The sequence below is a fragment of the Diabrotica virgifera genome, chromosome 8, assembly GCF_917563875.1.
Source record: "Diabrotica virgifera virgifera chromosome 8, PGI_DIABVI_V3a".
In the NCBI taxonomy this organism is placed as follows: Eukaryota; Metazoa; Arthropoda; class Insecta; order Coleoptera; family Chrysomelidae; genus Diabrotica; species Diabrotica virgifera.
This window is the reverse complement of record NC_065450.1, coordinates 110579264-110605740: the sequence shown is the minus strand read 5'-3', so window position 1 is coordinate 110605740 and position 26477 is coordinate 110579264. Positions and strand designations below refer to the sequence as shown.

Sequence of the window (26477 nt, the reverse complement as noted above, 5' to 3'; positions counted from 1 at the left end):
CAAATAAATATTGCTTATTTTTTCATGAGTAATCCAAATCTGCAATAAAAACGGTGATTCCTATTCAAGACTTTAAAGTTACCCTTACCCCACTTCCATGCGATTGGGTGGGGGGTCATGTTTAGTGTTATTCGATACTTTTTTGAAAGATATTAAACACGTGTTTTTTGATTTTTCATTTGGAAGTGTATTTCTCGAGATATTAGACCGTTTCTATAATTTACCTAGTGTATGAGGATAAATCGTTTTTTTCGATTATAACGCCATTTATCCACAATTCGAAAAAGATATCTCGAATAAATGTTACTTATTTTTACGTAATAAATCCAAATCACCAATAAAAAATGGGGCTTCCTATTTAAAAATTTTAAGTTACCCCCACCCCAACTCTAAGGGGTGGAGTGAGGGGCGTGTTTGGTATCATTCGATATATTTTTGAAAAATATTGAAAACGTATTTTGCAGTTTTTCGATCGGATATTCATTTCGCTAAACATTCGACCGTCCTGCTACTTTTGGGACATCCTGTATAATAATATATAAATATAAATAATACGACTGATGATGCGCAGTAAAAGATCGCAGTAGACGGAACTCACTATCTCACTCGTTCGTATATACTCGAGTACATATTATTGTCTCGCGTTCGTACCTACAGTAGACTTTCAATGCGCCCGGGAAGGTGATAATACTATTGAAACTGCCCGGCAATGGGTGAGATGATTTCTTATATGATTCTAATAAAATATGAAAAAATTAAGTTTTATACTTTAACGAAAGTAATACAATATTTTACACACCTTTGCCACCTGTTACCTGCTCAAGTAACCACGATCGAAATTCCGTACTTGCTGATCGTTTTTGCCTGTGTTGGGAACATGCGCAGGTAAACTTTCACCTTTTATTAAATATGGAATGCTTGGCGGCCACAGGCTCTGGTTCTATTAGCGTGGTAATTCAATCCGACCTACGTTTCAGATTTACGTCATAGTTACAATAATGCTAAACCTATTAAATTTTTGAAGTAAACAGGAAAAAACGCACGCTGAAGTTTAAATGGCAAGTAAAATAGACTTAAGATTTGAAAATACAAAGAATGAAAGATAAAGAAATAGTCAAAAATGAGAAAAAGAAAATCTGGGACAAATTCGGAGAAAAAATTGAAGAAAACAGTACCTAAAGAAAACGTAAAATTGTTTTATAGAATACTGAATAGGTAACCTACGAAGCAACACAGAAATAAAACTAAAACCAATAATAGCCAAAAAAGGAACAATACTAACCGATGACAAAGATATAGGTAATGGATATATGGAGAGAACATTTCAAAAAACTGTTGAACGGAGGGCAAGTAAAAGCAAAGAAAAATGAAAAAAACGCAATTGGTGGATCAAAGGAAAACACGGGTGAAACAGAAGCTATATACCTATCTACAGGAAGAAGAACTAGAGGAAGCAATCAGAAGGATAAAAACTGGAAAAGCTCCTGATTGAGATGAAGTTTGTCCAGAGATGTCGAAATATATAGGAGAAAAGATTATTATACATCGTTAATCTAATATGGATAAAAATTTTGTCTAAAGAATGGTCAAATGCAATAATTGTACCAGTACACAAGAAGAGAAATACAAGGGACTACCAGAACCAGAACTATAGAGGCATTCCCTATTATATGTATACCGCAAACCAATCGAAATAATAATAGAAAGAAAAATCAGGATAGACATATAACATAAACAAGAGGACGTACAACGCGGATTCAGTAAAAGACATTTCACTATGCAAAAGACCATTTCACTATGCAACAGGTAATAGAGAAAGCTTTAAAAAAAAAATAAAGAAGTATAAGTATACGTAAGTTTTAAAGACATAGAAAAATAATTTGATTCAATTGAAAGGAAAACTATATTATAGAGCCTCAAAAAGAAACAAGTAAACGAAGACCTGATACAGCGCCGGATTAACCATTAGGCGGACGCCTAGGGCCTGCGCACTTGATGGGGCCCCAGTCCCGCTCAAATGCATTAAATAATATTGAATTATTTAAGCAGTAATTAAAAAAATGTAGAATGTTAAATAAATCAAATAGGGCTAAAGGAGACAAACAAAAAAGAGAATGGTTAATTTATGATTTCCAATCAAACTCAGTTTTTTGTTTTGTCTTTTCTCAAATATGTCAGGAAAATACAACCGTCTTTAAGCCAAAATTAAGCAGACATCTCCAACGGCATTTTATATTCCATAATTATTCCCTCAATTTGGTAATCAATTTTGCAAGCAAATTTTGTTTAGAAGCTGTTAATTATTTTGGTATGGTTAAAGAAATATATTTTTTTTCAATTTCTACCCACCGATGAGTCCTATAGTCCATTCACTATTCACTCACGGTAAAATATTGCAAATGCTCCGGATTTTTAAGAAGCTTTGAATTTTTCATCTCAAAACAGGTGGAATACGACTTCTACGGAACACAAAAAGAAGTATGGAGAATGATCAGAGAGCAAAGAAAGGAGATGAACGAATTAATAAAAGCGAAACACATTCAGAAGAAAACATGGGCAGACTACTTCCGATCTCTATTTGCTAAAGGCCACGATAATGAACCACCAACACCTGAAGTTACGACAAACGAAGAAATAAACATTGAGGTGGGAGCAAAGGAGAAAGGAAGCATTAAGAAAATTAAAAAATAGAAAATCTCCAGGAGAGGACAGAATATCGAACGAACTCCTAAAGTACGGAGGACAAGATCTAACTAAACAACTATTAAAACTAATACAAAAAACAATAGAACAAAACAGAATACTACAAGAATGGAGCATCCTAATACCTCTCTTCAAAAAATGAGACAAATCAGACCCGAAGAATTACAGAGGAATTAACTTATTAAACACAACATTAAAATTAACAACCAAAGTGATAACAAACAAATGAAGATGATAATATATGAAACAATAATACAGTGATGAGCGCACTAATAACCGGCAAAATAGCGCAAAAGATGGAAAACATATTAAGTTGTGAGATAGAAAGAGATGAAACTAGTGGAGATGAAAATGATCGTTATAAACGTATAAATTAACATTACCTACATAGTTTTCCACCTTTAGACGTATCAGAGGAGTATGACAAATGTCACTGTGACAGTAGAATTTTATAAAATACTCCTGTCACAGACGTCTAAAAATGGGAAACTATGTAATGTAATGTTAATTTATACGTTTATACCGATCATTTCCACCTCCACTAGTTTCATCTCTTTTTGTTTTGCAATGCATTATGTTTTCCATCTTTTGCGCCCATTTTTTAATAACAAGGTTCCCACTCACACCTACCTCTTATTTGCAAAGTTAGACTTAAACTTGTGAAATCAAATATGCGCAGAATTTTATGAAGAATACGATGATCGGATTTCCAGTGCACTTTCATTAGGCAAAATTTGTAAAATGTAGACTTTTTAATTTTTGATATTCAATTACGCCCTCTAGCGGTGAACCTACAATTATGAAAATAATTTCCAGGCTTTTCACGAGACAACTTTTGTTATAAAAATTTTTTTCTCAAAGCTGTACTATAAACGGTTCCTGAGATATGGCCGAGAGCCATTCTTATTGGGACACCCGGTACATATATACGTCCATAAAGTAATGCATAAATTCGTTATTTCGTAAACCGGCGACTTTAAGGAAAAATCCCGAAATAGGTCGATTTTTATTTTTAAATTACGATTTTTTGGAGTATATATATCATACTAGTGACGTCATCCGTCTGGGCGTGATGACGTAATCGATGATTTTTTTAATGAGAATAGGGGTCACGTGATGGCTCATTTGAAAGGTTATTCAATTCTCTATTCACTAATGTAAACATTAACATAATTATTTATACAGGGTGTTCAAAAAACACTTTTTTAATTAAAATAATTGAGACAAAAAGAAGAATCTACGTAATTTATTTACCTAATTTAAAATGCGTTTTACTACTGTCAGAAAACAGAAAAAAAATTTATTTGACAAATAAACATTTATTTTCGCTTAAACGAAATATTCAAACTGGCAAGAGGCAGTTGGGTGGCTTTAACATTGAATTTAAGCGAAAAATAATATTTATTTGCCAAATAAACATTTTTTCCTGTTTTCTAACCACATTAAAACGTATTTTGAATTAGATAAATTACATACATTTTTCTTTTTGTCTCAATTATTTTAATTAATAAAATGTTTTTTGAACACCTTGTATAAATAATTAGGTTAATGTTTATATTATGGAATAGATAATTTAATACCCTTTCAAATGAGCTATCACATGACCCCTATTCTCATTTAAAAAATTATCGATTACGTCATCACGTCCAGATGGATGACGTCACTAGTATGATAGACATGCCAAAAAGTCGGAAATTAAAAATAAAAATCGACCTGTGTCGGGATTTTTCTTTAAAGTAGCCGGTTTACGAAATAATGAATTTATGCGTTACTTTATGGACGCACTGTATATGTCATGTTATTTCAATTAACGGAGTTTATCTGTAAGTATACCATATTTTATTAATTTTTACCACATTCTCCGGCTAACCCGGATTTTAGATAACCCGGATCGGCCGTGGTCCCGATTAATCCGAGTTATCGAGGTTCCACTGTATCTGTATTTTTTAAACTTTTCTTTTGGCACCCCTCTTATGTTTAAAATGTATTGTTGTTGTGTTTTGGAAATTGTTATAAATTTTGTTTTATGTATTAGCGTCAAGCGTTAGTCCGCTTTCCTCACTAGCATTTACTACATTATCTAAGAGTGCCTGTAGGTCTTGTATATTCTCTGCAATTAGTATAGTATCATCAGCATAACTGATATTGTTGATGGGTCTGCCATTGACATTTATTCCAATTGTTACATCTTCGAGTGATTTTTTACACCTCTTTTTATCTCTACTTCCTCCGAAAGTTCTTTACCTACTCTAACTTTTTGCTGTTTGGTTAAAGTAGAGATGAGTTATTATTAATTATATTTTTGTTTGTCGAAACGAAAATCGGTCAAAATGCGCAACTAAGTGGGAGTATCAATGTTCGGCCTAAATGTTTAATGTCTGATTGCATTACCAACAGATCTTAAGCTTAAGACCTAAGCTCAGCTTGAGTCTTAGATCAATTTTCAACTTGTCATAATGGATTGCCAAGTGAATTGGATCATAAGAATCGAAAATTATGGTGCAAAGTAAGTGAAACTTAAAGTAGCCCTATCGATCAGCTGAGCTGGGATAAGCTAGAGCTTAAGATTTGTTGGTGCAACCAGGCATAAGTAATTCGAGAATACGCTTTTTGATCATATATTTTAACATCCCATTAATCATTGTAAACAAGTCATTTTAGAACTTACAATAAATAATTAGGTATTAGTAGAGTGAAAATAATTAGATGATAAATATTATGGAACTAAACTTAAACGTTTTTTCTACTTTTAAGGACAAAAAACCCAGTTCATTAGCGGAACCGAATTCAGAAATAGTTTGCACATGATATTTGAAATAATATTTTTAGTTAAAACATCTCATTTTAGTTGTTAAAAAAATACATTAATTTGTCTGGACTAAATTACGATTCTGTTGATATCATATAAGACTTAGTATTGCCACACACAATGTTGCCAAACTGAATTTTGATATATTCGCTTATTTTCTAGCCGATTTCCGAGCGTACTCTCGTTTTTCGAAAGTTCCTAAATTCTTAAGAAAAAATGGAAAACTTAGATTACTTATATTTTAACTTTAACAAAACTCGGTCTTAGAATCCGCAAAATTCACCCATATAACATTTTTAGTTGAGTATCAGTGAGGTTCGTCAAAAAGATGATTAACTCAATATTAAAGTAGCTTTAAAGGGGTGATACACACGCGAGTAAGTACGCGAACTTATGGCTCGCGACCTTTTTCGCGCGTGTATCACCGCAAGTACGCGTACTTTAAGTCCGCCGAGTAAGTACCCCGTCGATCAAACAAGTTTGAAATCTTACTCGTAACCCGTACGTGTATCACTCCCACGAGCCGAGTAAGTCCGCGATCTTTAAACCCGCGTACTTAAAGTTTGCGTGTGTATCACGCGCTTTACTTTTGAAAATTGTAACGATTGGCCTCTCTAGCTACACATTCGGCTCACCGACAGAAACCGTACGCCAATCGCAACCAATACACTCCCACTAGGCTTCCACCACCATGGACGAGTGTTAGGAGATGGGGCGCCCGAAATGGTATAAAACTGCGATCGACACGATCGAAACCATAGATAAGGTATATATAAGTAGAATAGATAGGCAACTCTTTAATACGTAAAATTGCAATGTATACAGCGCCCTCTGTCCGGTTTAGTCATGAACTAAATGGGTAATTGCGGGAATTTTAAACGTTCAAATAAGCTTTGTTGCTAATTATTGTAGTAAAACAAGATTCTATAAAATAATGCAAATTATTTTTTTGCAATTTGCATTACATTATGGAGTCTTTTACTGCAATTATAAATATAGTTCATATAATAGGAAAGGTAGAAAAACAAAATTCAAAAATTAAAATATTTATTTAAAAAATTAACGGCACAATTTACAGGAAAGTACCAAAATTAAAGCTCATAATAAAATTAAAATATTTCAAGTATCTTTTTGTAACATTGCAGAGTTTATAAACACATCAATCCTGACATTAAGGCAGCGCCGAAATTAACACAAAATTTTTAAATTACATGGATGCAAAGTAACGCAAAAGAATATTCCTTACTTCTCAGTCCTGTTTGGTACACATCATTAACACCATTTTAAAGTTTGATTCAAAAATTTACACACAGACTGAATATTTTACTTTAAAGTAAGAGAGTAAAAGTCTTTGTTATATATATGTAGCTAATCTATAAGTAAAAAAACAATTTAATAAAATAAATCCAAACACGTATGTAAACAAACAACGATGTCATCAGATGCCATTGACAAGACAAAATAAAATGACATTTCTGCACAGCGTTGCCACATTTTATTTAGAAAATCTACTGCAAGTCTGTAAGTTTAGCTAAAATCTACTAAATCAAAAACTAAAATATACTATAAAACTTTATTAACGTATTTGTATATAATTTAGGACTTTTTATAATAAAAACAAGAGCTGACTAACTAGAAATTAATATAATATGAATATCTGTAAAAAACCAAACTTTTTTAGATTTTAACTGGGAAAAAATAACCTACTATAATTAATTTTTATCAGTTTCATATTTAATATTTGTATATAATATTTTGTCATCCACTGATTTCTGCATGTCAGGATCAAATTCTTCACACAATTCTTTCGCATTTTACATTGGAAACACGTAAACACAACATTTTTTGTTTTGCAAAGTTACATATGCTTAGGTATTTTAGTTTTCCATCGTTAGCTTCTAATAGGCTCACCGAATGCCATAACTCTTCAATAACACCTGATATACTGCTTGCACTGCTACCTACTTGAAATCTGCAAGTTTTTTTACACCAGAATCCAGTTTCCAGTTTCATTTCTCTGTAAAATTCATCATCTACGTCCTGAATCTTATTTTCGGTAATGACATTGGGAAATTGTAACAAAATGTCTAAAAACTAATTTAGAAATGGGGTAAATACTATAAAAAGAAAATTTTATTTCAGTCATAACAAAATGTTGAAATATACCAAAAATTTACTAAAAATATTGCCTATATACTAGAATTTTTTAAACAATATCAAAAATCTACCAAAAAAGTAGAAATCTACTAAATGTGGCAACGCTGTTGCAGTTTCTGCAGATGCGATGACATGCGCATTTGGAAAAGTCTTTAGTGGCGCCACCTTTCCAGTTTAGTCAAGAATTAAAGAGAATGAACCGTAATTGCCATTAAGGATAACAGTGCATGATCGAAACTTAGTTCCACCCAGCGTACTGAGCTGAGAGGAACGCAACCGGGCCACCAGCCGGTGGCCACGAGTTCCCAATGGATTCAGTTTGGAACAACCGCAATTTTGCGACCTATTTATTATGTCGGAACCTGCCACGGAGCGGTTCTGTATTGAGGAATAAGTTGGTTACGAGTCTGTTATTAATACAGTGCGTTTCAAAAAAAACTATCCATCTTAAATTACTTTTGAACCACTGATTTTTAGGAAAAGCGCAAAAACGCGTCAAATAATATTTGAATGGGGAGACATTATGCTATATTTAAGCTTGCTGGAAAAGGCACACTCTCACCCCCGTATCATCCCTTAATTTTTTGAAATTACTTCCCCCTTAATTCAACACCTGCTGCCTATAGTAATTACTTCATGAGAAAAATAAATGCAAAAGCAAGAAAACTGGCTTGTAAAACAATTTTTTTTAGCAATTTTATTACAAGCATTTAGAATGATGTTTACAATAAAATTGTTTAAAATAACTGCCCTTCACTTCCATACAAAAGTAAAATGGGTAATAAATGGCAGACATTTTGAACAATTATCGGAGAACTTTGAAAAACGAATACCTATGTATGTAGGTATATAGAAGTTTTGCTGAGGACCAAAAAGTGATCGCACAAAATGAAGGTGGCCTCAGCTTTATAATGAGAAAACTAGAACAGGAATATACATACAAAAAATGGGTTGGAAATAAGCCTAAAGACAACTGAATGAAAGCTAAATGAACAATGGGACCGCAGCCTCGAAATAAAACGACGCATTGAGATAGCCAGAGGCGTATGACAGCCCTGGGCACTAAGGCTATCTTCTCCCGGTGAGGGTGGTTATCCCTTATCCGAGGGGTGGAATAATTGATACGCTTACTTGTTGAGTTGGTTTATTTACACTCGCATTAGTATAAGCTGGTAGCACCTCACCCAAAGAACATCTCGTGTAGAAAGAGACACTATCTTTAATGTGGAAATATTACGTCTGATCACCAAAACAGAATGACGAATGTCTAATATAATAATAAAGAATTCCCTTGTTATAGTTTAACTGTTTATATATTTAGAAATGTCTATTCAGCATCGACCATGAAAAGTGTTTATAATTGACTCTGCAATTATTAGTTGAATCGTGATCTGGGCTAACAATATTTATATAATCGAATGAAGGTTGTAATATTGTTTGATGACATAAATAACTGAAAGTAATTATTGTAGATAATTACAGGGTGTTTTTAAGATATATCTACTGAGTACAGATGAATTCTTGTACACCTTCCCTTTTTAGGAATTTTCCGACTACGGGGAGGGAAATTTGCAAGTCGTACTACCAACCCATACTGTGTTGTAATCAATACAAAAAATTTATTTTATATACAAACTTCCTAAGCCTACGCAAATACATAAATAATATAAAATGTTCGTTTAACAACATTGTTTCGTAACACTTGTCACTCACTGTGTTTTCGGATTGTAAGCATATAATCTATTCTTATGTATTTCCTTGATTTTATTGTTTTCTATTCTGATTTTACAATTAACGTTATTTACTTCTGTTATCGTGAAAGGACCTACATAAAGACTATCAAACTTACCATTCTCTTCCCTTTTTACAAGGACTAGGTCTCCTATTTTAAAGTGTTGTGGTGTTGCTGTGAGCTTATTCTTTTCTTGCCGCTCTTTTTTGTGTTTTAATAAGAAGGTTCTGGCTCTCTCGTGTGCGCTTTGTAGTTTGTATCGTAACTCATTGTAGTAGGCATCTATATTGTAACATGGTTGAATCTCCTGTGTAAGGTCTTCCGGTAGGTTAACCTTCCTGCCATATAACAGTTCGAACGGTGTGTATCCATGATACGCGTTAGGGGTTGTATTGTAGCAGTATGTGAACATTCTGCAACACACATCCCAATTTTCTCTGTCTTCGTCTATGAATGCTCTTACGTACTCGTTCAACGTTCTGTGTAGTTTTTCACAACTTCCAATGGACTGTGGGTGGTATGCCGTTGAAAAGTTGTGTTCTATTTTTAATAGCTTTGTTAATTCCTGCATTACTTCGTTCTTATACTCTGTGCCTTGGTCTGTTCTTATTTGCTTCATGAGTCCGTATGTTGGTATGAAATGATCAAAGATTCCTCTTGCTATTGTCTCTGCTTCTTTATTGCACACTGGTATGCTGACCGCGTATTTTGTCAGTTCGCACAACATTGTGATACAGTATTTATTACCTTCATTACTTCTCGTGAATGGACCTATTGTATCTATGTATACTATGTCCCATGGTTTGGAAGATGTGTCCGATATCACGAACTCTTCGACATGTGTTCTTTTCGGTTTGTTAATTTGACATTTGTGGCATTGTTTTACGTATTTTCTTACGTCTTTTTCCAAATTTTTCCATCGGAATCTTGCCTTTAGCTTCTTAATTAGTCTGTTATTCCCTACGTGTCCTCCGAACATCGGGTGATTATGGTATTCTTCTATTAATCTGTGTTTTTCTTTGTCATCTTTTATTGTTTCTGGTACTTCACATATGTATATTTCTATATTCTTCAATTTTTTATTTCCTTCTTTAATAAATTCATCAATTGTGCACATTTTAAAAATAATATCATTTACGTATATTTTTACTTTACGTACTGCATTCTCTACCGCCAGCTTATCAAGCTGTACCAACGCTTGGTTTAAATCGAAATGATTCAATCCTGTGGCTATGCTTTTGCTGCATTTTATTTTGTTTTTGGCCCTAATGCTCAGTCTTGGTGAGATTAGTTCTGCTCCAAAGGACAAAATTGGTAGTCTATGCGCCTCTAAATTATTTAGTACCTTCCTTACTGTCTGTTTGGTGGCTTCTGGCTGTAGTGCGAGTTCACTTTCAGCCTTTGTTTGTCTTGCTTCTTTCTCCTTTTCTTTTGCTTGAGCTCTTGTTATAGCTAGTATATGGGCGTTGTCTATGTATAGGTTTTTTAGTTGATGCAATGTTATTCTTGAAAGACTATCTGCGTAGTTACTTTTCCCTGTTATATACTCTATTTCGAAGTCATATTCTTCTAGGTCTAATCTGATCCTCGTGAGTTTAGAGGTTGGTTCTTTCATTGCAAATAGGTGTGTCAAAGGTTTATGGTCTGTTTTTACTTTGAATGTTGGTGCTCCATATAGATAACATTTAAAATAATTAATTCCCCAATGAATCGCTAGTAATTCCTTAACGATTATAGGTTTATTACATTCTCCTTTACTAAAACTTCTTGATGCATATGCTATAGGTAGGTCAATTCCGTTGTAATCTTGACTTAGGATTGCTGAACAACTCTCATTGGATGCGTCTGTTGTTAAGATAAACTGTTTGTTGAAATCAGGATATTTTAAAATTGGTGGTTTCGTCAGAGATGCTTTAAGCTTTTTGAATGCTTTTTCACACTCCTCGGTCCACGAAAATTCTACTCCTTTCCTCGATAATTTGTTGAGTGGTCTGCATATTTCCGCAAAATTTTTAATAAAACGTCTGTAATAGTTGCAAAATGCTACAAATCTCTTTGTTTCTTCCGCTGTCTTAGGTGTCGGATATTGTTCAATTGCTGCATACTTCGCTTTGTCGGGTGATACTCCCTCTTGAGAAAGATCATGTCCTAAATATGTTACTTCCCTTCTAAAGAATTGACATTTTCCTGGGTTAAGTTTCAAATTGAATTTTCGACATGTCTCAAATGTCTTTTTCAGGTTGTCTAAGTGATGTTTTTCGGATATTCCAATTACTACGATATCGTCCATGTAAAGAAATGCTTTGTCTGGTGTTAATCCTGAAAATGCTATTGACATCATTCTTGAAAAGCTATTTGGGCTTACATTTAATCCAAAAGGTAATCTGGTAAATTGAAATGCTCCATTTTCTGTGCTGAACGATGTGTATTTTCTCGATGATTTTTCTAATGGTATCTGGTGAAAGCCTGACATTAAGTCTATAACTGAAAACCATTTTGCTCTTCCTAGTTGATCTAATATCGAATCTATTCTTGGTAATGGAAATTTGTCTGTAACTATCTTCTTGTTCAGTTGTCTAAAATCTATGCATAATCTCCATGCTTTTCCTCCATCTATAGCTTTTTTCGGTACCAGTACTACTGGACTGTTGTACTCGGATGTAGATGGTTCTATGATTCCTTGGTCTCTTAGGTTTTGTACTTGTCGATTTAATTCCTCTGTTTGCGCATGAGGTGTCCTATAATTCTTGATATATACCGGAGTTTGGTCTTTAACTCTTAGTTTTTGTTCGTAGAAATTGTTACAGGTTAACATATCATGCCTTAGGGCGAATATGTCCGAATATTCCTCGCATAACGATACTAAGTTGTCTCGTATGTATTCTGGTATGTCTAATTTCAGTGATTCTCGTAATTCTTTTTTTCTGTCCTTGCTGTCGTTGACTAGCCTATATATATTGAATAGTTTAATATCCAACGTCATGATTGTGCTTGCGTCTACATTTACTGTTTCGTACGTTGTGTTCAAAATTTTGATGTATGGATTATTACTTGAAATAATTGCTCTTGCTATGAATATTCCTGGTTGTATTTCTTGCTGTTCCACTATCCTGTCTTTCTTTAACGTTTGAAAAATTTTTACGATTCTGTAAATTTCACATCTAGGCGGTATTATTATGGTGTCATTGTCTATATTATCCAGAATTTTCGTACTAATGTAACAATCGTTGTCCTCTTTAATGTGCATTTTAAGGTTTGCGTAATCTAGTATACATTGAAAGTTAGAAATAAAGTCTCTCCCAATGATTCCGTCTGTTGGAATTGGAAAGTTAGGTTCTACCAATTGAAAGATGTGTTCGAATCGAGTTCCTTTTACTTCGAGTGTTGTCTCAACTTCTCCCATTGTTTGCAACTCTCCTTTAGTGACTCCTTTTATTTTCGCCTTTGTGTTTGGTTTCACCTGTTCCTTCATAAAATCTTGTGAACATTTTAGTATTGAAATGTCAGCTCCTGTGTCTATGATAAAAGTGCTTGTTTTTTCAAGAATTCCTGTTTTCATTCGTACAAAGTTCGTTAGGTTTAGGTCGAAGTTGTAAATGTTATATTTTATTTCTGCCTGTGTGCTTCCAACTTCTTGTACATTCAAAACCCCAACTGCTGGTTTTCTTGCTCTTCTTGACTGTCCTCTATTTCTAGTAACCTTACGTTCCTGTTACGTCCGCCTCTCTGGTTTCCTCTGTATGTTTGATTGTTAAATTGTCTGTATCCTCTGTTCGAATAATTTCGTTGATTGTCCGTTGCTTCTCCTTCGTTCCGTTGTCCGAAGTTATTTCTTCTTCCTCTGTCATATTTGTTATGATATCCTCTTCTGTATTGCTGCTGTCCTCTCCTATTCTCGTAGTTTGTCCTATAATTTAAGACTCTTCCTTGTGCATTTTCTTCAGTCGTATCGATCGACAAAAATTTAGATACTACTTCCTGCGGTGATGTAAAGTTACCTGCTTCCAGTATTATCTTAGCTTTCTCTGCATTAGCGTTTCGTTTCATTGTTGTTACTACGGCTTCCGTCGTATATTTCTTTGCTAAGTCAAGTGGCATTCCTTCCGCTATGTATGCTACTTTTAATTGTTCTGCTAACTCTTCCACTTCAGATGCGTACACTGCTGCATCTCTATGCCCTTGCCTTTTTTTGGCTAATTTGGCTATTAAATTCTTCGGATTATCACCTTTTAATTCTTTCTTTAGTACTTCAGCTATCCGTGGAATTGTATCTTCTGTGGTTATTAGGTTCCTAGCCTTATTGGTGAGTCGCGTTTTTATTAGCGTTACAGCTGTGTCTTCATGACCTTCTGCCAATTTTCCAAGTAGTTCTAATGCGTCTAAAAATGGTTGTAATTTCCCTGCGCTTCCATCGAACTCGTTGGGCAATATCTTGCTTGCGATATTCAAAAATTCATTGATTGTCAAAGCCATGTTTAATATTGTTATATCTTGTTTTATGTCACCTTTTTTCTCTTTTATTTCGTCGTTAATTATTTCTTCTTCTCCTTTATGTCCTTAAATTTCGGAACTTTTTTCTTTAAGACTCTTCTGCTTTGCCTGTCTATTTCTTGTGCAATTTCCTCAACTATTTTGACAAAATCTTCCCAAGTAACTTTGTTGCTACTCATTTATACATAATTTTTTTCAGCTCCTGCACTTCTTAGCGAAAATATAAATTCGATAGTCTTACGGTGTATATAGATATGTAGTATATAGATATATAGTAAAAATATAGAGATAAAATAATACGTCAATATATGGTAAAAATATGTAAAAATTGCAGTAGTAATAAAAATTCAAAAATAAATAACGTTATATTAACCCTTGTAAATAAGTAGTTAGAATAATAATTTAAATGTATTATGCATATAGCGTATATTTGTTATATCGTATATTTATTTTGATAGGTATATTTACGATAGCAAATATTAAGATCATAAAAAAATTGCAAAAATGTGCTAAAAATCAGTAGTCAAATAATAAATGAATAAAAGTCAGCAAAGATAAGGTATACGTTGATAAATATGTAAAAAAATCATATAAAATTGTATCATTGCGTCCTATAATAACTTAATATGAGGGTAAAAAAAAATCTTTGTATATTGATAAATATTGGTAATAGAATAGAATAATTAAGTAAAAATAGGTAAACTTGAAACATATATTAATGTAATTAAGGTAGCACATAATGTTTATACTTTATACTTTATATTAATCAGGAAATACCATAAAAATAGCTAATATGGACTTACCACTTTTACACGTCTTTGTTCGTATCACAAGTCCTCGCTGCACGTTCCATAGCATTGTCCATTTTCCATTGTCCCACGATGTTCCATCTCCCTACTATTCCATTTTCAGCTCCGCGTCGGCCTGATGTCTCCATCCATTTTACATATACCACACTGTTGTCTAAGGTGGTCTAGGTGCCTGAACATTGACGTGTTTCTTCATACCTGTCCTGTTCACCAGTCCTGAGTTCTTCCCTGGTTCTGGATCGCCATATGACAGCCCTGGGCACTAAGGCTATCTTCTCCCGGTGAGGGTGGTTATCCCTTATCCGAGGGGTGGAATAATTGATACGCTTACTTGTTGAGTTGGTTTATTTACACTCGCATTAGTATAAGCTGGTAGCACCTCACCCAAAGAACATCTCGTGTAGAAAGAGACACTATCTTTAATGTGGAAATATTACGTCTGATCACCAAAACAGAATGACGAATGTCTAATATAATAATAAAGAATTCCCTTGTTATAGTTTAACTGTTTATATATTTAGAAATGTCTATTCAGCATCGACCATGAAAAGTGTTTATAATTGACTCTGCAATTATTAGTTGAATCGTGATCTGGGCTAACAATATTTATATAATCGAATGAAGGTTGTAATATTGTTTGATGACATAAATAACTGAAAGTAATTATTGTAGATAATTACAGGGTGTTTTTAAGATATATCTACTGAGTACAGATGAATTCTTGTACAGGCGCTTTCAATAAGATGAAGACAGTGTTATGCAATGGAAGCGGGGAATATAAATTAGAACTAGGGTATTGAGGTGCTGTCTGAGTCGTATATATGCCTGGGACAAAAATAGAACTGTCAAAGCTTAACCTAAAGGCTGATTTAAATAGAAGATGTTCCTTAGCATGGGCAGCATTTGGTCGCTTACAAACAGTATTTAAATCAAACTTTCAAGGCAAAAACGTTCGATCAGTACGTGTTGCTAGTTCTGACATACGGAACCGAAACTTGGGCTTTTAACAACATCATAGTCCACAAACTTTAAGTGACTCAGAGAGGTATGGAACGGAGAATGCTCAACATTAAGCTCAGTGATCGCTCAACATTAAGTCCAATGAAGAGATAAGAAGGCGATCAAAAGTAACAGATGTGACCCAGAAGGTTGCCATGTTAAAATAGAACTGGGCAGGACACCTAGGAAGAATGGAAGACAACCGCTGTACAAAGCGAATTCTCGAGTGGCGACCAAGGGCAATCAAAAGCAGTAGAGGTAGACCTCAAACAAGATGAACTGATGACATCAAGCTAATGGCTGGCCACGAATGGATGCAAAAAACAGCAAACAGATAGGAATGGACACACCTAAGGGAGGCTTACATCCGAAGATAGATGGAATGGCTGTTGATGATGATTATGATTGAGATGCTACGTTTTCTTTGTGTTTTTGTATGGAGGTAAATCCTGGACAATTAATTAAGAACGCAACTGAAAAAAACGTGCCAGCTTTGAGATGTGGTGTTATCGAAGACATGTGAAAATATCATGGACACAACACGTAACAAACACGGAAATATTAAGGAAGATGAAAAAAGAATAAAAAGAAATACTCAACACTATGAAGGAAAGGAAAATGAGCTACTTTGGTCACACATTAAAAATAGAAAAATATGAGTTGATACGATTGGTTATACAAGGGAAAGTGGAAGGAAAAGGATTACCAGGGAGACCATGCACATCCTGGTTGAAAAATTTAAAGTAGTGGAGTCGAAAAACAACAATAGAACTCTTCAGAACCGCTGCAGACAGAGTAAAATGGGCCATGAGGATGTCCAATGTTCTTAAAGGATGAGGTACATGAAGAAGAAGAAACAAATCAAAGGAACAGACAAGTATACGTATTTAGGCTTCATACTGTCAAACAAAGGTACAATTGAAGAAGATATAAAAATAGACTATGAAAAACAAGAGACTGCATACAAAAATTGAATCCGGTAATGTGGGATAAGAATCAGTATAAAAACAACAAGAAGAATACATAACACCATGACAAGAAGTATCTTCACTTTTGGGTGTGAAAATTAGATAATAAATAAGAAAACCAAAAACAAAATAAGAGCAAGAGAGATGGAATTTCTAAGGAGAAGCTGCAGAATAACAAGAAAGGATAGACTGAAAAACGTGTTCCTCTGCATGCAATTGTGTTCCTCGTTAAATTCCTTTAATCGTTAAAAAATATAATAATGAATGAAAAAATTTATACCTATATAAATAAAAAAATAATATAAAAAACAACAAAAAATAATAATTATATACATGTTTAAATAGCACATAGTAATCAAAAATAAATACAAATTTAAATAAATATTGAAGTGTAAATCATTGTTATCACGGTAGATAGTATGATATAAACCATAATCAATGTATGTAAACATGTCTCTAGAGCGAAATAAATTCGGCTAATGGATTAAGTCCACAGTCAAGAAAAAACCAAGTACACACACACAACAAGAAACGATAGAAGAAATACCATAGAGGTTAAGAAGAGAATGGGAATCAACTCAGATATAACAGACTACATAGAACAGAAGAGATCAACCTGGTACGGACATGTCAGAAGAGCAGACCAAAAACGTTGAATAAACAGAACAAAAGAGTGAAGCCCGATAGGAAGAAGGAAGAGAGGCAGACCCCGAAGATATTTCAGAGATGAAGTGAACGAAGCAATGTAAAGAAAAAATCTGCAGAAAGGGGACTAGCAAAACAGAAAGAACTGAAGGGAACGGTTGAGTGAAGGAATATAGTGATAACTGGAAATCCTTAGTATACGTCAAATCTCTACTTTCAAATAAACATATTTTATATAGATAAAAAATATTCCACTAGGTACTTATGACTTATGTTGTGTATCTACAACCTATATGTATAAGGGTCTCCCCCTTCGTAAATAAACTTGAGAGTTTAACAGAGACGCTAATGATAGGAACTTTACTTGCACACAATGTCCAAAATGAATATGACCTTATAATAGCAGCCACCGTACAAGAACAAAATACTATTTATAGCAATACGTTATTAAATATTTTTTTCTCTTGGATATTTTTAGAATGTCGGCACTAAACTTCTTACTTGTATATTAATGTGACAAATGGATAATAAAGGTTATACTCTTTAGATCGGAAACTATAATTTATTACTTAGCAAGTATGTACCTAATTACTTCTATTAAATGGATAGAATATACACTACTCCGAGAAATTAACGCACCACCTTCAAAATGGGTAATTTTTATGTCTCGAATTTCCTAAACCTGTTGTCCGATTTCAGATTTAAGTGATTTTTTTTAGATATTATAGCCTTACTTATTCTTTAACAATATCGCTGTAATAATATTGTTGCTAGACAGGTAAATTGTCTTTGTATACCGGGTGTACCAATCAAACTGTGTTTTTTTTAAGTTTACCGCACCCTGTGGAATATTCTAACATTTATAAAATACTGAAATTAAAACCCAACTATAGCCTCAGATTCGCTTAACATTCTGTTTTTTGATTTATTCGCTTATGTTGAATAATAAAAAAGTTAAAAATTTAGCTGCTTTAACAACTAGGTAGCTATGCTCTTTATAAATACAGATTGTTTCTAAATAAGGATGACAAACTCTAAGGGCAAGGGGTAGTTTTGCATGAAAAAATAATGACAGTTTGCTTTATAAACATATGTCCGCAAATGCTTCGTTTCCGAGATACAGGATATTGAAATTTTTGCTACAAAATGACGATTTATTTATTGCTCTAAAACCGGTTAAGATACGTAAATGAAATTTGGTAGGTTTTAAGAGGTCGTTATTGAACATTTTTGACATACAATGAAGAATTTTATATTCTCCATTATAGTAAAATTGGGTCATGTTATCCGTATGCGCACAAATAGTGAATATAAAATTCTTAATTGTATGCCAAAAAATGCTCAATAGCTAACTCTTAAAACCTACCAAATTTTATTTGCATATCTCAACCGGTTTTAGAGCAATAAATAAATCGTCAAGAAAAATTTCAACACTTCGTATATCGGAAATAAAGCATTTGCGGGCGTACGTTTATAAAGCAAACTGTCATTTCTTTTTCATTTGCCCTTTATCAATTTAATGTTTCCACTTCCTTTTTTGTATGTTTTTGCTTTTAATTTATTAGCATCTACCTATGATAGGGGAGTCCAAGCGGGGATTTTGCAGTTACTCGAGCGCGTCAGATTATCGCATGGGGAGAAACCATGTACCCTGTAAATGTACCTCTACCATGTATTGGCTTTTAATACAGGGGAGTTCGTTAAGGGGGTCCGAAAAAAATTAATCCTTAGAAAAACTCGAAATCGTCAGATTAAGAGAAGGTAAGTTAAGTACATCCAAACGAGTGTACATTAAAAAAATCTGACGATTTGAGCGGGGCGTGAGGAAATGGATGAGTCACAAAGTTTCACAAAAAAGCGAATATTTCGCGAAATGAACGTCAGGTAGAAAAACTAAAAAATACGTGTTCAATATTTTTCAATAATCTATCGAATGATACCAAACACGACCTCCCACGGAGAGGGGTGGGGTGAATTTTAAATACTAAACCCGCGATATATCGCGAAATGAAAATCAGATCGAAAAACTGCAAAATACACATATTCAATATTTTTGAAAAATCTATCGAATGGCACCAAACACGACCCCCCGGAAGTGTGATGGGGCTACTTTAAAATCTTAAATGGGAGCCCCCATTTTTTATTGCAGATTTGGATTCTTACATAATATAAATAAACTTTTATTCGAGGCATTTTCTCGAATTATATATAGATGGCGCTAGAATCGGCAAAAACGATTGTTGGAAATGTTAAGAAAAAACAGAATGTTAAGAAAATCTGAGGCTATAGTTGGGTTTTAATTGTAGTGTTTTATAAATTCTAGAATATTTCACAGAAAGTGGTGGATTAGGTATCCTAAATTCCTAAATGACCCTTAGAATCTTTAGGTCTTCTTCCACATCATCAATCCATCCTCTTCGTGGTCGTCCTCTACTTTCTGTGCCCTCTGGTTTTGAAAATGTTAATCTCATAAGATATACATACATAACTTAATTAATTTAATCTTAATATTAAAAATTTAATAGAACTCGGCTAATAATTTGACAGAACAGGTAGGTATTCATTCTAGCTTGGAATGAAGTTCTCCGGATCAGCTAGTAATATTTTTATAAAATAAAAATGTATACCATTTTTACTCAGTTGCAACGCGAAGGCAAAACAATCTTACTTTTCAACTAGAATACGGAGTGCAGTCCAGTCCCTTGAATCGCGATTTTCGGCTCTTATTGGAGCCTCATCGAAAAGAACGTAGGCACTGTTCTCCATATTTTAACTGATTCGCATCGAGAGCTTTTCCCACCCATTGCAACCGAATAATGATAGTAGGTGGCTAGCGCCATCTGGCATTGAAAGACGAAGTAGTTTTCAATCCTAATAGTAAATTATTAATATTGAAAATATTAAAAATATTACTAAAAGATTTTTAAATTGAAAACTTATTGGTACACTTCCCTGGTGACACCTCCAAGACTTCTACAATTTGCAAGTCAAATGGATGCTGCAGTGAAGACGAGAGGGAAGGAATTCTACACTATGCAATTCACATCCCCCGTCTGCAGCTGGTAAAGTTCCAACGGAAAAATGCACCTAGTTACTCTACGGAGTAATACGACTATAAAATAAAAATGTATACCATTTTTATTCAGTTGAAATGCGAAGGCAAAACAATCTTACTTTTCAATTAGAATACGGAGTGCAGTCCAGTCCCTTGAATCGCGATTTTCGGCTCTTATTGGAGCCTCATCGGAAAGAACGTAGGCACTGTTCTCAATATTTTAACTGATTCGCATCGAGAGCTTTTCCCACCCATTGCAACCGAAGTAATGATAGTAGGTGGCTAGCGCCATCTGGCATTAAAAGACGAAGTAGTTTTCAATCCTAATAGTAAATTATTAATATTGAAAATATTAAAAATATTACTAAAAGATTTTTAAATTGAAAACTTATTGGTACACTTTCCTGGTGACACCTCCAAGACTTCTACAATTTGCAAGTCAAATGGATGCTGCAGTGAAGACGAGAGGAAAGGAATTCTACACTATGCAATTCACATCCCCGTCTGCAGCTGGTAAAGTTCCAACGGAAAAATGCACCTAGTTACTCTACGGAGTAATACGACTATAAAATAAAAATGTATACCATTTTTATTCAGTTGCAATGCGAAGGCAAAACAATCTTACTTTTCAATTAGAATACGGAGTGCAGTCTAGTCCCTTGAATCGCGATTTTCGGCTCTTATTGGAGCCTCATCGGAAAGAACGTAGGCACTGTTCTCCATATTTTAACTGATTTGCATCGAGAGCTTTTCCCACCCATTGCAACCGAATAATGATAGTAGGTGGCTAGCGCCATCTGGCATTGAAAGACGAAGTAGTTTTCAATCCTAATAGTAAATTATTAATATTGAAAATATTAAAAATATTACTAAAAGATTTTTAAATTGAAAACTTATTGGTACACTTTCCTGGTGACACCTCCAAGACTTCTACAATTTGCAAGTCAAATGGATGCTGCAGTGAAGACGAGAGGAAAGGAATTCTACACTATGCAATTCACATCCCCGTCTGCAGCTGGTAAAGTTCCAACGGAAAAATGCACCTAGTTACTCTACGGAGTAATACGACTATAAAATAAAAATGTATACCATTTTTATTCAGTTGCAATGCGAAGGCAAAACAATCTTACTTTTCAATTAGAATACGGAGTGCAGTCCAGTCCCTTGAATCGCGATTTTCGGCTCTTATTGGAGCCTCATCGGAAAGAACGTAGGCACTGTTCTCCATATTTTAACTGATTCGCATCGAGAGCTTTTCCCACCCATTGCAACCGAAGTAATGATAGTAGGTGGCTAGCACCATCTGACATTGAAAGATGAAGTAGTTTTCAATCCTAATACTAAATTATTAATATTGAAAATATTCAAAAATATTACTAAAAATTTTTAAATTGAAAACTTATTGGTACACTTTCCTGGTAACACCTCCAAGACTTCTACAATTTGCAAGTCAAATGGATGCTGCAGTGAAGACGAGAGGGAGGGAATTCTACACTATGCAATTCACATCCTCCGTCTGCAGCTGGTAAAGTTTCAACGGAAAAATGCACCTAGTTACTCTACGGAGTAATACGACTATAAAATAAAAATGTATACCATTTTTATTCAGTTGCAATGCGAAGGCAAAACAATCTTACTTTTCAATTAGAATACGGAGTGCAGTCCAGTCCCCTGAATCGCGATTTTGGGCTCTTATTGGAGCCTCATCGGAAAGAACGTAGGCACTGTTCTCCATATTTTAACTGATTCGCATCTAGTGCTTTTCCCACCCATTGCAACCGAAGTGATGATAGTAGGTGGCTAGCGCCATCTGGCATTGAAAGACGAAGTAGTTTTCAATCCTAATAGTAAATTATTAATATTGAAAATATTAAAAATATTACAAAAAGATTTTTAAATTGAAAACTTATTGGTACACTTTCCTGGTGACACCTCCAAGACTTCTACAATTTGCAAGTCAAATGGATGCTGCAGTGAAGACGAGAGGGAAGGAATTCTACACTAATCAATTCACATCCCCGTCTGCAGCTGGTAAAGTTCCAACGGAAAAATGCACCTAGTTACTCTACGGAGTAATACGACTATAAATTAAAAATGTATACCATTTTTATTCAGTTGCAATGCGAAGGCAAAATAATCTTACTTTTCAATTAGAATACGGAGTGCAGTCCAGTCCCTTGAATCGCGATTTTCGGCTCTTATTGCAGCCTCATCGGAAAGAACGTAGGCACTGTTCTCCATATTTTAACTGATTCGCATCGAGAGCTTTTCCCACCCATTGCAACCGAAGTAATGATAGTAGGTGACTAGCGCCATCTGGCATTGAAAGACGAAGTAGTTTTCAATCCTAATAGTAAATTATTAATATTGAAAATATTAAAAATATTACTAAAAGATTTTTAAAATGAAAACACCAGGAAAGTATACCAATAAGTTTTCAATTTAAAAATCTTTTAGTAATATTTTTAATATTTTCAATATTAATAATTTGCTATTAGTATTGAAAACTACTTCGTCCGCCTAATATTTTTATATTTATGTAATATAATTAACGTAATGTAATAAAGAATACTAACATATTTTATTTTCAGTGGCATACGCAGAAGAAGAGCTGGAGTCTATAAAATGGTGGACATAACGGATGGAATGCTTTTTAAGAACAACGGCTTTTTAAGCACATTAAATATTGGAAAAAGGTGACTACTATTAAGTTGACAAAAATTGTCAAGTTGAATTAAAAATTTTTATATGTAATTAACTATTCTAAATGGGAAATAAGCCACAATTTAACTAAAAAAATGATTTTATTAACGTTTCGACGTCCACGTTATTTTGTCGTAAATTCTTTTAATTTTTTATTAAAAAAAACTTTATACAAATATACTTCGCGATATTCAGTGGCTTAGCTGGCAGCAAGGCGTGGGGGCCTTACGTTAGGAGAGACCCCTTAAAACTATCAAGCTTAATACTTCTACTTTCTTTAAAATGGGGACCAAAACATATTTTCCTAATAAGCATCAAAATAGGGATGCAATTTAGAATTTCGTGGGCATGTTCGTAGTTTAGATGAAAGTGAATTCCAAAAAGGCAATTTTTGTCGGTGGTTCGTTTACTAGCTAAATATGATCCTGGTTTAGCTAAATTAATCGATAAGAATAATAACTCAAAAACAAATTACTTGAGCCCCCAAATAAAATACGAAGTTATAAATTTGCTAGCTCAAGAAACTGAAAACATATTAATTACTTAATTGAGTTAAAAAAAGTTGTTTTTATTCAATCATTCTTGATATTACTCAAGATATTTCAAAACACGATCAGCTTAGTTTTATTTTCCAGTATGTAAAAATAACTTGCGATGAAAATAATTTACCTTCCAAAGCAGAAGTTGTTGAAAGTTTTTTGAGATTTATTCGCATATTAGACCAAAGTGCAAAAGGTCTTGTAAATGAAATTCTAAAATTTATAAAATCAAAGCACCTTTCCGTACACAACTGTAGAGGAAAGGGGTATGATGGAGCAAGCTTCTGACATTGAAAAACAGCTTTCAATAATATTATATTATAATCATTGTGCATCCCATAATCTGGACCTGGTATTGAATGATGCCATTGCTGGTGTACAGGAGTTGTTTTTTTTTAGGATTTAATTAAAAGATTATGTTTTTTAGTGCAAGTATTAAAAGATGGGATGTACCTACTATGTACTATTAGATATGACTTTGCATTCATCGCTTTTGCCAACACTTAAAAGGTAATGTGAAACCCTGTGCTCATCCAGACATGATGCTGTTATGGCTTTGCCTCGAGCTTTCCGACAAGTAATACATATTTAACGAAAATTTCATTGCTATCTAAAAAACCATGAAAAATTAGAAGCTAATGCATTATTAGAGCATATGAATAATTTTGAATTCGTCGTTAACATTACTATTCAATCTAAGATACTTAACTTTATTAATCTAACATCAAAACTTTTGCAATCTGAAACGGCAGAGTTAAAGGTCGCCCTTCAACTTTTTGGAAAAACTAGTGATAATCTTCGAGAAATGAAAAGTTCGTTTTTAGCCCAATAAATGACCGTTTTGGAGTGTAATTTCCAGGGGCAACTCCGAATTGCATGAAAATTTGGATTTAGGTTCTACTTACCCTCCACTTCAAAGTTGAATTTGTGCCGTTGGTTGCTTTTACTTGGGGGGTGACATTTACCCCTTCTCGGGGGTGAAAAACGCGTGTTTAAAATAAGGCCGGAAATAAATAAATTGACTTATTTTAAGCATCTTTTGTTCTATAAAGTTTTTTACGAAGTCAATACTTTTTAAGTTATTCGCGATTAAAAATGTTGATTTTTCGACAAAAAAACTACGTTTTCAAACTGTTTTTCCCAAATAACTCAAAAAGTAAATATTTTATCGAAAAAAATATTTTGAGCAAAAGTGTAGCCTATAAAAAAAAACGAAAAAAATGGTGTACCAGTAAAGTCCACAAATTGAGTAGAACCAAAGTTGTAGCTCATGAAAAATACGTTCTTATTCGTCTAATTCCAAATCGAATAATTCAACGCGAAATCACCGAAGAAAGAAGCGTTTTTCGGGAAAACCTTATTAACATTTTTAAAGTATCGAAAAAAAAACTTATTATGTGTTTTTTACAAAAGTGTACAGCATCTGTATGTGTATTGTTTATATGATCTGTAAATTTGATTGGTTTGAAGTGCTTATTTTTGAAAACATTTGGTTTTATAGTAAAAAAAAAAAAATTTCTAAAAATTTTTGAAAAATTCCATTTTTTCAAAATAAATTAAAAAGTGTTAGTGATAAGAAAAATCTTAAAGAGTAAAAAAATGTAGGTTTTGCTATTAGAAATATGCTAGTTTCATTTTGTTTCTCTGTAAGACAAAAATTGGTTAAGATATGGCTATTCAAAATTTGCATACACTCGTGATTAGTGACCCATTCAAGCTTTCTCAATTATAACCCTTTCAAAAATAAACACTTTAAACCGATGAGACTGACAGATCATATAAAAAATAGAGAGGTAATTAAATTGTTTGTAAAGCGGTAGCGATTAATTTCATTTGCGGAGCTAAACACGGCGAGATTTTCATGATTTTTTACAAAAAAAAAAGAGAGGCAACTTTATTTTGAGCGTAACTCGCTTATTTTTAATGTTAAAACTTTTGTTAATAATTAAAACAAAGCTTCTTATAAACACTTTAAAAAAGTTTAAATGGGTTTTTCCCGAAAAGTGCTTAATTTTTCGGTGATTTCACCTTGAAATATTCAATTAAAAATTAGACGAATAGGTATTTTTCATGAGCTACAACTTTGTTTTTATTTGATTGATAGACTCTACTGATACACCATTTTTGGGTTTTTTATAAGCTACACTTTTGCTAAGGATATTTTTTTCGATAAAATATTTACTTTTTGAGTTATTTGCGAAAAACCGTCTGAAAACGTAGTTTTTTTGTCGAAAAATCAACATTTTCAATGGCAAATAACTCGAAAATTATTGACTTATGTAAAAAACTCTATAGAACAAAAGTTGCTTAAAATCAGTCAATTTATCTCTTTTCGGACTTATCTTCAACGTATATTTTTCACCCCCAAGAACCCAAGTCCTTCACTCTCCAAGTAAAAGCAACCAACGGCACAATTTCAACTTTGAAGTGGAGGGTAAGTAGAACCTAAATCCAAATTTTCATGCAATTCGGAGTTGCCCCTGAAAATTACACGGTATCGCCGAATTTCCCGTTCATTTACTGGGCTATTTCCGAAACTTTAGCAAAAGCAGCAGGAATAGCAGAATAGTGGGGTATTATATTGGAATTTAAAAATAAACGGATAAAACGTATAAAAAATGTTACGATGAGCTTAGCTGCGATGAAAAAATAACTTGTAACAAAAAAGTTTTCAAGTTAATGTTTTTAATGTTTATTTACATATAATGTTGCAACAACTTACTAATAATAGGTCTGTCGGATTAAAATACATGTATAATAGGTTTTTATGTCTATTCCCAAAAAATCTATGAACACTAACTGATGAAGACTTATTAAAGAAATGTCAAATATTGTCATTTATACATATTTTAGTAATTATACTGTTA

At 33.5% G+C, this 26477-nt stretch overlaps 2 protein-coding genes across 5 annotated transcripts in view; one reads left to right on the top strand and one right to left on the bottom strand.

Moving 5' to 3' along the window:
• Positions 1–26477, bottom strand: part of LOC114341672 (uncharacterized) — a 467146-nt gene that overhangs the window by 395227 nt on the left and 45442 nt on the right. The gene's annotated exons all lie outside the window — the stretch shown is intronic.
• The window catches only part of LOC114338979 (uncharacterized), a 159772-nt gene that overhangs the window by 91981 nt on the left and 41314 nt on the right, over positions 1–26477 (top strand). For both annotated transcript variants that reach the window (XR_007700052.1, XM_028289605.2), the window contains exon 2: positions 22960–23064. Coding sequence is in view for 1 of the 2 variants with exons in the window: in XM_028289605.2 (XP_028145406.2) it covers positions 22960–23064 (105 nt within the window). In the remaining variant the exon portion in view is untranslated. The remainder of the gene's footprint in view (positions 1–22959; positions 23065–26477) is intronic.